This window comes from Lepisosteus oculatus, chromosome 1 (genome assembly GCF_040954835.1).
Source record: "Lepisosteus oculatus isolate fLepOcu1 chromosome 1, fLepOcu1.hap2, whole genome shotgun sequence".
NCBI lineage: Eukaryota > Metazoa > Chordata > Actinopteri > Semionotiformes > Lepisosteidae > Lepisosteus > Lepisosteus oculatus.
In genome coordinates this window covers 1,291,116-1,304,643 of record NC_090696.1, presented here as the reverse complement: position 1 = coordinate 1,304,643, position 13,528 = coordinate 1,291,116, and the positions used below count along the sequence as shown (strand labels likewise).

Genomic DNA, 13,528 nt, shown 5'->3' with positions numbered 1-13,528 from the left:
CCACTAATTTACTTGTAAACCAAAAAAAAGTGATATATTGGTTTTTTTGTGCAAAAAAGTACAAACATTCCCTAGTAAAAATAACAATCTCATATTACTTCATATGTGCATGATGACAAAATAGGATTTTCAAACATTTTAGATGCAGGAAAGACAGAAGTTCAAGACTGGGCACATTTCTGTGAGAAGACATGTGGAGTAAAAGTATAAAGCCAAGATAGGAGACAGAGGGCTAGATATGAAAATTCTTGGATGATTCTGTTCACACATTGTTTGCATCAGCTAGACAATGTGGTGAAACAGTAAAAAACAAGAAATGTTAGTACATGAAAGACCACATTTGCAACATTGTGTATAATTTTAGATACCTTGTCACATAAAGATGGTTGATTTAGAATCTGTCCAGAATAGAGTAACCACATATATTCCACAGTTTAAAGGAACATTCTATGCAAACAGGCTGAAAGAACAGAACCTTTTAAAACTTGAATGCAAAAGAAAAGGATTCCTGATCCAAGCATTCAAAATCATTATGTCACCCCTGTGGATCTCTTCACAATCAACCATTACCCACAAATCAGAGAGCAGAAGTGGAAACTGTGGAATTGGATTTAAAACAGAGTGCATTTGTTTACACAGAGAGTGGTGGGAGTGTGCAACAAGCTCTTCCGCCATGTTGAAGTTGATACCCTGGCTTCTTTCGTGATACAGCTGTGTGAGATCATTGGATCAATTAGCAGCTAACAATTAAGTGTCCTAGATAGGCTGAATGGCTTCATCACATTTCTATCATTTTTATGTTCTCATGTTCTCTTCCCTTGTGTAGTGTGGACGGCAGATACATCTTTTACACCGCCCCTCTCCCTTAAACATTCTGATGGTACAGTACAACCAATAACAAGCACAGGTAAAAGTTTATTCCATGCTGAAAGGAAAAGAAAAGAGACACAACTTTTCAGCTGTGGAGCCTTCTCCGTGCCTGAATTGTCCGAATGTGACCAATCCACAGCTCCACACCTCTGTGACACCTGAAGAAGGCTCAACAGCCAAAACGTTGTGTCTCTGTTCTTGTCCTGTCGGCATGGAATAAACCTTTACCTGTTCCTTTGCAGCCTATGCATGCTGACACAGCTGCCTACTTGAACTTCTTCAACCCATTACAAGTGTGATGAGGAACGAAGAGATGCGTCTTCTACTACTATCCTGATCTGTAGAAGTCAAAGCCTGCCCTCTGCTGGCCGTCATTGCCTACAGCAGCCGTATGTTTCAGCTCTTTCTGCTCCTCCTTCTGTCTGCCCGGAAAAACTGCGGTGCTTCTCCCAGCTTCCCCTTTCTCCCCGCTTTGCTTGCCATTTACTCTTAAACCCCTTATCCAAGTGTGAGCTACCCCTCTGCCTCAAGCTGCGTCAGCCCCATTCCCCACCCTGGCCTCCTCAACAAGCCTCAGTCCTCCTGGGAGATGCTCGGCCATGTAGTTGGAGCCGTTACCCTGGTTTCCTTCAGGAAATGGTAGGGTAAGATCCTACTGTCAGTTGGCTGCTAGAAACCAAATGTGTTGTAACTCCTCACCCCTCTCTCATTTCCTTTTTTTAAATAACTTATTAGCTTTTTAATGGCACAATTTTTAGTGTTACTGCTTCTCTGCTCTTAGATCCCGGAGTCAAGTGAGACTTTGGACATGATATACACCAGCAGCCCTATCACCCTGCGACCCACAGCTGGCAGCTCACTGAAGCCCAGCAGTGTGAGTCTGGCCAGTACCTGGATGAGAGACCGCCAGGGAAGCAAATGTTGCTGCTGGAAGAGGTGTTAATGGGGCCAGCAGCAGACGCTCACCCTGTGGTCCTAATGCCCCAGTATAGTAACAGGGATACTACTGTAAAATCCTTCGGATGAGACATAAAACTGAGGTCCTGACTCTCTGTGGTTATTAGCAATCCCGGGGCATTTCTCAAAAAGAGTAGGGGTGTTACCCCAGCGTCCTGGCTAAATTTCCCTTTGGCCCTTACCAATCATTGCCTCCTAATAATCCCCATCTCTGAACTGGCTTCATCACTCTGCTCTCCTCCCCACTGAGAGCTGGTGTGTGGGGAGAGTACTGGTGCATCATCCAGGTGGGGCTGCACACTGGTGGTGGTGGAGGGGTGTCCCCATTACCTGTAAAGCGCTTTGAGTGGAGTGTCCAGAAAAGTGCTATATAAGTGTAAGGAATTATTATAATAATAATTATTATTATTATTAATTGACATCTCTAAATAGTCCTGTGTGTGTACCATCCGATAGGCTGGCCAGCTACTTGCAGTCTTACTTGCAGCTACCCAATTACAATTCATTACTGTCTATGTACACATAATAAATGGATTAACCCCTTTATTGTCCTCGCTGAGGACGTGAATACGTGGAAATGTGCATCGGGCGATACGTGACGGTACCTACTGTATGACAAACCAGGCACATTTTATCAACAGGCATCTTTCCCAGAACTGTGGGACAAGTTATGGTGTCAAAAATCTAAACTACCTTGAGGAAGAATAGTAAAATTAATAGATTTGATAGTAAGAAAAAAAAAAGTATTTTAAGGTCTTATTTTCATCATGCAGGTGGGGCTGCACACTGGGAGTGTTGGAGGGGATCCCCATTACCTGTAAAGCGCTTTGAGTGTCCAGAAAAGCACTATATAAGTGTAAGTAATTATTATTATTATTATTATTATTATTATTATTATTTATGGTTGTCTCATTTGCTTTCTTGCTCTTGATGAGGCGAGCAAAGGAGCAGTGGGCAGTGTGAGGTCGCTAAAAAGCCCTTCAGGTCTGTATAGACTGTACGATTGAACACTGTGTAAGTGTAGCGAGTTTGATGAAAGACTTCCACTAAATATATTATTTGGTGTTGGGAAGAAAACCTTTTTATGTCTAAATAATGTGCTCTAAGCGCACAGATTTCTGGGCCCATGCTGTCACAGTGGAATTTTCACTTCTGAATTTTCTAGTTTTGTTCCAAGTGTTTCCCATAGTGGGGAACAGAGTTAAATGGTTGGGCTCGTGACTTATCTTAGCCCTGGGCCCCACAACAGCTTTCAGAGGCACCTATGGTTGGTCAGCTTTCTTCTGTCTCAACACTAGACTAAATCAGACTCCTCAAAAGGTTAGCTTATTGTAATCAATGGGCATGTCTTTGGTTTTTGACATTATTTTGAAGGCAGGAGTTGTTCCACCATTCAACCCAAAAATCCACTCCAGGCCCATGATCAGTGTCTACATGTTGGAGCAGACTGACACTGACACAGTCATCAGCAGACTTAATGACATGTCATTTCGGCCTTGGAGCCTTCTTCAGGTGAAGAAGAAGAAGACACCTGAAGAAGGCTCCATGGCCAAAACATTGTGTTCTCTTTCTTCTCTTTTCAGCATGGAGGTAACCTATTACTTGTTCCTTTGCAGCCTACGCATGCTGACGCAGCTCCCCACCTGAATTAATAACATGTCTGTTCTCAAAACACTGGGCAGCTGCAGCTTCAACTGAAAAGGAAAACGGAGCAAGAGAGATGGATAGGGGCACTGTATACAGTATGTCAATAAATGCAAATATAGGATTTCTGTACTGTTCTGTACTGTCATCCGCCTCATTGGGGTTATACTCAGATGCAGCTCTGTTGCTCTTCCCCATGCTTTGTCATGGCTTTGCAGCAGCTTTCCTCTCACCAGGCCAGCTGCCGCAGGAGCTCGCAGGACGTTACCATGAGCTCATGCATTTCTGTAGTGCTCACACACAGGAGGGGACCTGCTGCACCCCCCGCTCGGTGACACACAGTGACTGTTCTGCACTGGCACCCCCAGTAATCCCTGCTCCTCAGTGGATCACCGACAGAGGGGGAAACTGCTGCACCAACTGAATTAAGAGGAAATTTTAGGGAGGCCAGCAGACCTGGTGTTAACACAGGTGTTCTTATGCAGAGAGCTATGGGATCTTTAATTACTGCATGGTCAAGATTGCACTCTTAAGTCTCGTATGAAGGACAGCCCCCCCTGCAGCAGTGTCACCAGTCACCACACCTGGAATATCTGTCCAGAGGGGACAGCGCCACCTCTTGAAGCAGTAACCTGATTTTCCCTCGAAGTCACCCATCCCAGCACTGCCCTGGCACAGCAATGTTTAACTCCTGAGATCTGATGATGTGGGACTGCAGTCGAGGAGGAAGGAGGGTGATATCCAACAGAGGGGACGACTCTCTGTACAGTGGGAGGTAGCGCAGGAAAGGCGGAGGGTTACTCAGAGGGGAGGAGGGGGTCCTGGTTCCTCAGCACGGAAAAGACAAACAAAAGAGGACACGAGGTCAGCGGGAGAGGGGCCTCTGGCAGGAAGTTCAGGAATCAGTGGTCATTCCTCCTGGCGGCAGGCCTGTCTCTGTTGAGAGAAAAGCTCAGAATCTGTCCTAGTGCGATTCTGAGGGTCTCTGGAAACAGATTTCAGGCGTCTAAATTAACTGGCTTACAGGCTTACAGGTCCCTTTCCATTTCAGATGTTTTCTCAGTTTTGGTATTTTGTGAATGTCTGCTTTGAAACATTTGAGCCAACAAGCTCTCCTTGACTTTCCACAGAGAATGCTGGTGCTAGCTTCTGAATTGAATATAAATACTACACCCTTTGTTTCTTTTGCAGCACTGCAGAGGACAAAGCCTCTGTCAGCAGGCAAACTGTAAGAAACCTTTCATTTTTTTTCTGTTTCACAAACACCATGTAGCATTACATTCAATAAAACATGTCAAACATGAGATTTCCAAGAAAAAAAACGATTTGCACCCTAGAGGCTGTCACTCAGTTCCCAAGAATCCTGTAGCTCATGGGGCACCGGAGTCATGTTCTTCAGCACCACTGCTGGAAAGAGTGCTGTTAGGCCGCAGACTCACACTGGCAGAAGCAAATTCACCCTCTCAGGTCTTTAGAGCGACATGGTGGAGCAGTGGTCGGCTTTGCTGCCTCGTAGCGCTGGGGCCCTGGGTTCAGTTCCAGACCTAGAGTGCTGTCTGTGTGGAGTTTATGTGTACTCCACATCTTCATGTAGGTTTCCTCCAGGTGCTCCAGTTTCCTCCCACACCCCACAGACTAACTGGGAGGTTAATTGGCTTCTGGAAACATTGGTCCTGGTGTGATTGTGTGCGTGCTGGTGTCTGGTGTCCCATCCTGGGTGTACCCTGCCTTGTGCCCATTGCTTGTAGGTATAGGCTCTGCCCCCCCACCCTGTACTGGATAAAGAAGCTAAAGAGCGCTCTTCCCTGTCCGGTGCGTACAGAGGCTCAAACGGTTGTTGCCACCGCTGTTGATGCTGAGAGTAAGAGAGCTTCACTGCAGAGAGATGATGTCGTCCAGAATATGGAGTCCAGCACAGCAATCTGCTCATTCCCATCAGTAACGCGAGACGCCTTCTTACTGTACTGGACTGAACATGTGACCGTCACAGTTCCGCGCGGGCTCGTGCCCTCGCCAGTTTGTCCCACAACACCTGGGTGCGAACCCAGGTCTCCTGCGTAACACAACAGAGAACCAGCCGAGTGAGCTGAAGTCCCTGCTACATGCAGGAGGGCGACGACGTCACCGTGTCCGAACTAGCTCCACTACATACAGAGATACACTGTGGCTTCAGTGTGGGGCCTGATTTACTTACTCTGTTACTTACTTTGTTCTGTTTGTCTTAAATATATAAACCACATTATATATGGTTGTGCAGTATCACTAGTGGACGGTCTGTAGATTATATTATGTAACCCTTACTTATGCTGGAGAATAGGTACAGAAGATCTGAACATCGTGTGTTTAATGGTCGAAAAAGGTAACAGGAAACAAACTGAAAGCAGTGTATTAACTGGAAATGATCCCCTGGTTGCACAGTTTCACAACTGACCCACCATGATCAAGTACATAATACTCCCCTAGGCCACAGTTTATTTTTCAAACAAATACATACGAAACAAGTCTTAAAAAACAATTGGAGACTTTTGGGTTATTGTACAGCTGTTGCAATCCAATGATAGTGGACATGTCCATCAGGACAGTGTCGAAGTGTCCATCGGCCGGTCAGTGTTTCCATAGGGCTGCCAGCAGCCTGGACATCATACACAACCGCTCTCCTCCTGCAGGGCCAGGGTTACTGCAGCAAATACCCACTTCACCTTCGGCGGAAATTGTAAACAAAAATAGCCGAGAATGACCTCATCCTATTACAAAGAAAACAATGATCTCTTTTTACCGCCGCGTTAATTTGTGTATAACGTGGCGTTTGTCTTTTTTTTTTTGGTTAATGGGGGAGCGAAATATAGCAAGCTTGTTCCGTGTCTGCGCCTGTGATGCACTTCACCAACATCGTCTCTGGACGGAGCAATGTTAGGAAACCGAGAGAGCGCTAACCCCGGTTTCACGAGTGTCTCCGGTCAGAGGTTCACTGTTTAAATGTTTGAAAGACACCAGTTTAAATGAGCTGTCTCATACACAAGGCAGCGAGTGTGCTGTGACTCCCGGGGAGCAGGTAATGGATAGAACATTTCAGTAAATTTGAAAATTTAAATTATTTCTTATTAATCCTCATGGAATTCCAGGAAATAGATAACTGACTAAACTGGGGGTTATCGAAATAAACTGCCCAATGTGCCTGCTCCCCAAGTCCTCCGCGTGCGCAGGAGCGAGCCCCCGATGTTCTCGTGAGCGCGCAGAGTCGCGTCCGCTGTCAAGGGACACTCGCGGGCTATACCACTCCGTGCTCCAGGGGGAGACGCAGCCACTTTGCCGCTCTCGAAGAACCGCAAGAAAGGACTAACATGGATTTGAAAAAATAGTTTGTGTAGCTATACTCACTATTGTTGCATTAGTACGCCTTAATTTCGATACAACAGGTACAGCGGTGCCTTCGCTCGCCGTGGGGGGGCGAGTGGTTCCGCCGGTTGCCATACTCGCCAGCTCGTCCTCCAGCTGCGCCAGGGCTGTTGGGGATGGGGAGCTGTCTCCGCTGGCGCTGACGACCAGGTTTATAACACTGCAGTTTTCTTTCACGACGTGAGCTGCAGATATGGCAGGCATACGGAGGAAGAACGGGAAATACCAGTGCCTGAGCCCCGCCGTCAGGTGAGAGCTGACATTTCCCTGCCCGGCCGCGGTGGGATGGAGGCCGAGCGCTGCCCTCGGCGCCGGGGACGGTGTTGTTGTTCTGGGCGGTGGGCGGGTCCGGCGGGTCCCGTCACACGTCCCGGCCGGACCGCCGGCTGCCTCACCGCCCGAGTCCCGGGCCTGTGCGGGCAGCGGCGCTTGTTTGAAGGTGTTGTCGCATCTTTCCCCGACAGGAGCCTGTGTTTCCCTGGGCCTTCTTCTGCAGACGGGCTAGGCGGGCGGTTCGGCGGTTCGGGCTCAGGAACCACGTTCGCGGTGTGATAACTCGTTAAAGTCCAGTGATGTAGAGAGAAAACAGGCAAAAACAGAGTATATAAAAAAGTTATATATATCCAACAGTATTTTTTACTATATTTCTTTGTTCACTGGTTGTTGTTTTTTTGTTCTAATAATCGACATTTTTTCACTGAAAGACCAGTGGGCTCCTGTGTGAGCTGTCTAGAGACTCTCCCGACTGAATCATTTCACTACACTGAGCTGCTCACTGTCTGCATATCTTCCCCGAGACTGGATTATATTGGACATATAATATTTTATTTGAACTTGACCGTCGTCATCATCACAAAGGATTTGAAATCCTTTACTCTACATTACTCTGCTTTGCAGTTAAACACACCGGTCTTGTATAGGCCAATTCAAGTGGGAGCTCTTCAGAAAACTGAATTTCTGAAACTACCCACGGATAAAAATACCAAATAAATTATGAGGCAAACACGCATAAAGAATTAGATTATTCAATTTATGTAATTAACATATACTTGTATACCTTAGATGTAGGTTGGTATACCCCCAAGGTACTTATTGAGTTGAATCTGGTTGGGAGCAATACATGCAGAAGAGATAAATATGCATAACTATGTTACTGCCTTGGTTTGGAGCTGGCTCAAGCACTAACTACATGTAGGCTTGTCTTCAGTCTAGGGTCAAGGGATTCGTTTCACAGCTTTGCAGAATTCCAGGAGGGATGATATTCAGCTGTTGAATCTCATCAAATTCCAGTTATGTGGATGTCATTCGTTTACCATTGTACTGTCTAAACTAGGAATTTCTGCGTTTATAAAACATTTTTGTGAAAAGGAAGAAATTGGGCTGATGGATTGGGTACTCTTTGACAGAATGTGTTTGTGAATTTATGGAGTTAGAGCTCCAAACTAGAAAAGCTGTTTTGAGCTGGTATGCTGTGGTTTCTAAGCCATATCTGGATGTTCTATTTTAATTCTCTTTTTGTTTGCTAACATGTTCAAGGGCAATGTTCTGCTCTTTGAAAAGATTAAATGAAATCTAGAAAAGACAAAATAAACAGCAGATGAAAATACATGAAAAATTTACAAACTGTGACATGTTGGATCTGAATTGTAGCATGAAGATCAGGAATTCCCCTTGTTGGAGTAAAGACTCACACCTCGAAATGTGTTTTTCATTGTCAGATAAAAGTCGCCATCAAGATGCATTGACGAAGACCTGCTGTGTTTTAAGTTATGTCTATGAGAGCAGATAGCAAATCGTGAGAGATGTAGAGCTTGATGTCTGTCTGATCCCCAGATGGCATTCGGTATCTGGTCCAGATCACCGTGTGGGATGAGAAGGATCTGACTCTTGAGACGAGCAGTAAGATGATAGTGCGCAGAGGGACATTAGTTATTAGTTTCAGATTCTAGATTACAGTTGCAGATTCCTGTCATTTGCAACTTTTCTGTTCGTATCCTAAGTATTAATAAAAAGGGTGACTTAAGCTGAAATTAGGCCTAGTTGCAGAAGTTATATAACAACACTTAGGAATGTATCTTAGTTTTTGATTGAAAAAGATAAATCAAACAAATTCTCAGGTCTAATGACAATCTAGTGAGGGCTCATTATACTGCTGGGATTTTACTGAAGCAGTTTGAGTCAAGGACCTTGCTCAGGGGTAGGATCTCAACTTCCATTCTTCCCTTAGCTGTATTCTTGCTGTTTCCATCAGGGAAAGGGTTAATGTCGGATAGTAAAAAATGTATTTTAACAAACTGATATCCTTCGCCAGAAAGGATAACGTTTTGGTGCTGTGTGCTGTTACTTACAGGTGGCGTTTCACAAAAGCCTCACGTGATCTATAAAACCAGATTAACTTTCATTTTTCTCCTTAATATCAACCTGTCAGTCAAGCTACTGTAATAAAACCTGACTGAAGAATTAATCATCTCTGCCACAGTAGCTGATGGATGGTTATATACTATCTGCTAATATACAGGAAGGAATACATTAATAGACCTTTTTTTTTCCAAGACGACATCTGTCGAACAATTCAAATAAAGCCAAACTAGATGGAAAAGAACACTGATTGTGGATCCATTACAACCTTGATGTCTTACAATATGCCTTCGGGCATATTATATATATATATTATATATACGCCTTGGGGCAACTGTTACGTCCCAGTGTGTGTTCTGTGTGTGTTTTTTCTATGTTCCACACTGCTGACCCTTGATTGTTCTCCCTTCCCCATTGGCCCACCATCACTCCACTGTTTTAGTATGATGTCATTAATTAGCCTCAGCCAATCAGAACACATCTTATTCACTATATAACATGGAGGCTTTCAGAAAGAAGAGGCCTTTCATTTGACTTCGGTCCCGTTCGGTTTTGGTTATCGCTTCGCTCCTGGTTATTGCTTCGGCTTCGTTTTGGTTTGTTTTGCTTTGTGTGTGTGTATTTTCGTATAGCTTCGGCTTTGTTGTTTTGTTGGATTTATGTTAGTTTCTTTGTACTTTCGTTTGTTTGTGTGTTCATCCTTGTTTTGTCATTACCTTGCCCCAGTGTTACATGTTCAACTTTTGTGTTCTTTTTGTACCCTGCTCCTATTTATTACTCTTGTTTTCCCTTATTTGTCTTCCTGGTTCACTTGTGTTTTTGTGTGAACTTTTGTATATAAGGTTAGTTTAGGTTGTTGGGTACACTTACACACTTAGTTGATTTTGTATTAGTACACTAGTTTAGTACGGGTGAGTGCCGTTTGTCTCGTATGGTTTTGGGTAGTCAGTGCAGGTTAGCTAGGGTGTTGAAGACACCGAAGACCGTGTGTTTTGGGGTTTCTTTTGTAGTCAGATTAGCTTTCCCTCACTGTCCTAGCCAGCTCCATTTTTGTTTGTTATTTTCTTTCCTTTGGCACCACTCTAGTTTCTTACCCTTATCATACTTCCTAGTCCCTCACCAAACCCCCCCCCTGCTTACAAAAGAATTATCCTAAATGTTACACCCCTTTTCCCCTAGACATTTGGGGTCGTAACAGCAACCTTGTTGTGAAAGGTGCTATATAAAAGTTGAATTGAATTATAATATCAAATACACAAGTAAGCAAATTAATGGCCTATCAAATGTTGATTCTATCTTGGCTTGGTGATCTGTGGTAAGCGCAAATTCAAATCTTAAAGTCAAGTAATTCAGTATGATTGTATGTCAGAGGCATTTCCTTAGGAATATTCTAGTCAGTGTATCTCACTCAAGCACTCCGGTTGATGTATTGAAACAGGGACAGCACAGCGTTATTGAATTGTTTGAATTCTGTGATTCTGGTAATCTGTGTGTCCTGAACAGATGTGGTTGCACCTTGGCAGTCAGAGTTTCTTTAATTCTTTACCGGTGGATTTGAAGAATCTGCTAGCTGGTGGCTGTGCAGGGAGCTCAAGAGAGGTGTAGAGTAATTCTTTTGTCAGACAGCCAAGAGTGTGGCAGCAGCTGATAAATTTTCTGAAATCAAACTTCCTTAAGGAAGATTGTTTTCCCTGGATCCCTGGAAGCTGAGATAAACTCTTGGCATGCCATAGTCTTTAGGAAGTATTTAAAAACCACGCAAACTTTCAATCACATCCTGGACCATGAAATAGTGAGCAGGACACAGAGCTTCAGGAGCAACTTAATATAATTTAAAGAGCTGCTAAGTGCATCTGTGTCATGAGTGCGGGAACTTTTTCAGTTTTTAATAGAAAGACAGAATCTAGGATGGGTTGTCAGTGGTGGCAATCACAAAACAGGCCACATTGCACAATTCAGCACTTCTTTTAGTTTTGTGGTAGGTAAGCAAGTATTGGATCGTGTCATGATAAACATGAGGGTTTATTATATCAAGAGTCAAAGTATCTTAATTATATTTACATTTTTCCAAATGTATTTCTGTGAGAAATGTAAAAGATGGCAAGAGTGTGAATACATCTTTCTGGGGAGGCTTGAGGTTCTTTCCTTGGTGAAGAGTGTGTTACCAACCTGGTAATTTAGAGTTTAGTATTAATTCATTAATATAGAGCTTGCAGTTTCTTTTGCAAGTGCTAGCTATCGAAACACCTGTTACTAGGTAGGCTTCAAGCTGTTTATTGAACATAAAAATGAATGTGAAAATGAAAAGTCTGTGTTTTTGTTTTTGATTAGTTATGATGATGCCATGCAGTTGCTAGGAAAAGTACTATTTATTGTTTCATATGCAAGGGTGCTATAGGACACTGATTTGCAATGCGGCCATTTCGGTGAATTGGGCTATCCCTAGTCGTTTCACATCCAAGCTGTCGAAAATCACATCTGTTTAAAAACATTGTTCCACGTGCTATAGAGAATAATGGCAGCTCACATGGCTACATGTGAGAAGTTCATGAAGGTGATGCTTTTCTTTTTCTCTCCTGTAGCTGTTCCCGTCTGCGTCAGGTACAGGCTTTATTGAGTGATGCCAGCAAATGCAGACCAGATGGGATCTTGTGTATACTGGGTGAGTCCGCTAAGCAGATGAAAATTAAAAACAATTATATGTAATTGTAGGTTTAATAAAACTTTAATTTGGCTAGATGACAGACAGAAGTGAAGTAATCTGTACTTCTTAGTAACCACTAATGGAGTTTACTTAGAGATTTTAAGATTGAGTTATTTGCTGTTTTGGCATTCTGATGTGTTATCAGACTAAAACAGTCTTTTGTACCAATATTTACCCTGAACCCACAGGATCACAAGGCTGGCCGAGTTGACATTAGTGTAGAGCAGAGTGTTCCAGTTGGTGAGTCTGTATGCATAAACTGAATGCACACACCTGGCGCCCAAGACATGCTCCTACATGCTGTGCAGTTCTGGAAAAGGCATACTTGAGAAGAATGAATAAATGAAGCATATCATTTTTCATGGTTAGGAGAGGGATATGGCCATGGGCATACCCGTTTTTTGTTCATGATAATTTGGAATATGCAGCCTTCAATCGAGCCACCTGCCTGACCTCCTCACTGCAGCTCTTTGTTTGTAATCATTTCAGTCATAAACCAGTATTTGCTGGCAGAGAGATCTTGCGTGTTGCTTGGCAACAGAACACCAACAGCAGGGCTCTGGCTGTTGCAGCTTTAGCACTAATTCAGTGAAATATACAGTCCAGGCAAAGCGAACTCCAGAAGTTACTGCAAGAATAGAAATTTCAACAGTTGCTGACCGCTTGAGTTACTCTTTCATCATTTTACCAAAAAGACATTTGGGGAAAAACCAAACAAAAATGTTTAGTTAAAATACATGTAAGTGACTTCATTAAAGTTGAAGGAGTGGGGTTTTGCTTTACATTTGCTTTGTCACATCACTTCTGACACTATTCAAAAGGGAAAAATGTGAAATAGGTTGCAAAATGCTTTTAATATCTTTAATTTTAGCCTGAATACAGTGAAATGAATTTATAGTGACACATTTCACACAAAACTTTTTAAATATTTCTAATGACAGACCCAAAACATATTTTCGAAAATGGCTTGTGGATTAGTTCAGATTTTTTTCCTCTTGAAAATTTGCTGTAACACCTCGTCTCGAAGCCTATGTTTTCACGGTTGACACAAGTCATTCAGAGCAGCTGGTGCACATCTTCTGGCACTCCTTCACCTCCTTCAAACAACAACTTAAAATTAGAAATACAGACGTAGCTTTATGCAGAGAAGGTCATGTATTTAATTCAGAATTTATAGTCTATCAAGACCAAAGAGATGACACTTGGTATGGAGACTCAGCTCTGGCTTGACATGATAGGAACATTTAATTTAGTCAAACTTTTCCGTATGATAATTAATGCGACAGGGATTCTGTTAACAAGAAACGGGTGTTGATTTGTTTTAGCTGCTATAATCAGTAATAGATTTAAGTAAAACTAGCTTCAAATGCATAAAAAGTAAAAGAAAAAAAAAATGTGTGATTTTGCTTTCTGTTTTCCAGCCTGGTATTAATGTGACCTGTTCATTTGCAGATAATGCATGCCGACAAATCTTTCCGCTTGAACCTAAAATTATTATAGCTGTTTCAACAGCTTCAGTTTTCACTGTTCTTTAACTGTCAAATAGGGCTTCAGCATTCACATTTTCACCCCTGCTGACTTGGCAGTACTGCTTTTTGG

At 43.1% G+C, this 13,528-nt stretch overlaps 1 protein-coding gene across 1 annotated transcript in view; it reads left to right on the top strand.

Moving 5' to 3' along the window:
* Nucleotides 1–7,024: 7,024 nt before the first annotated feature.
* dnaaf9 (dynein axonemal assembly factor 9) overlaps nucleotides 7,025–13,528 on the top strand; it is a 52,018-nt gene continuing 45,514 nt past the window's right edge. Inside the window, exons 1-2 of the mRNA XM_015343836.2 lie at nucleotides 7,025–7,116; nucleotides 11,808–11,887. Of these exons, the coding sequence (XP_015199322.2) occupies nucleotides 7,061–7,116; nucleotides 11,808–11,887 (136 nt within the window). The 5' untranslated portion in view covers nucleotides 7,025–7,060. The remainder of the gene's footprint in view (nucleotides 7,117–11,807; nucleotides 11,888–13,528) is intronic.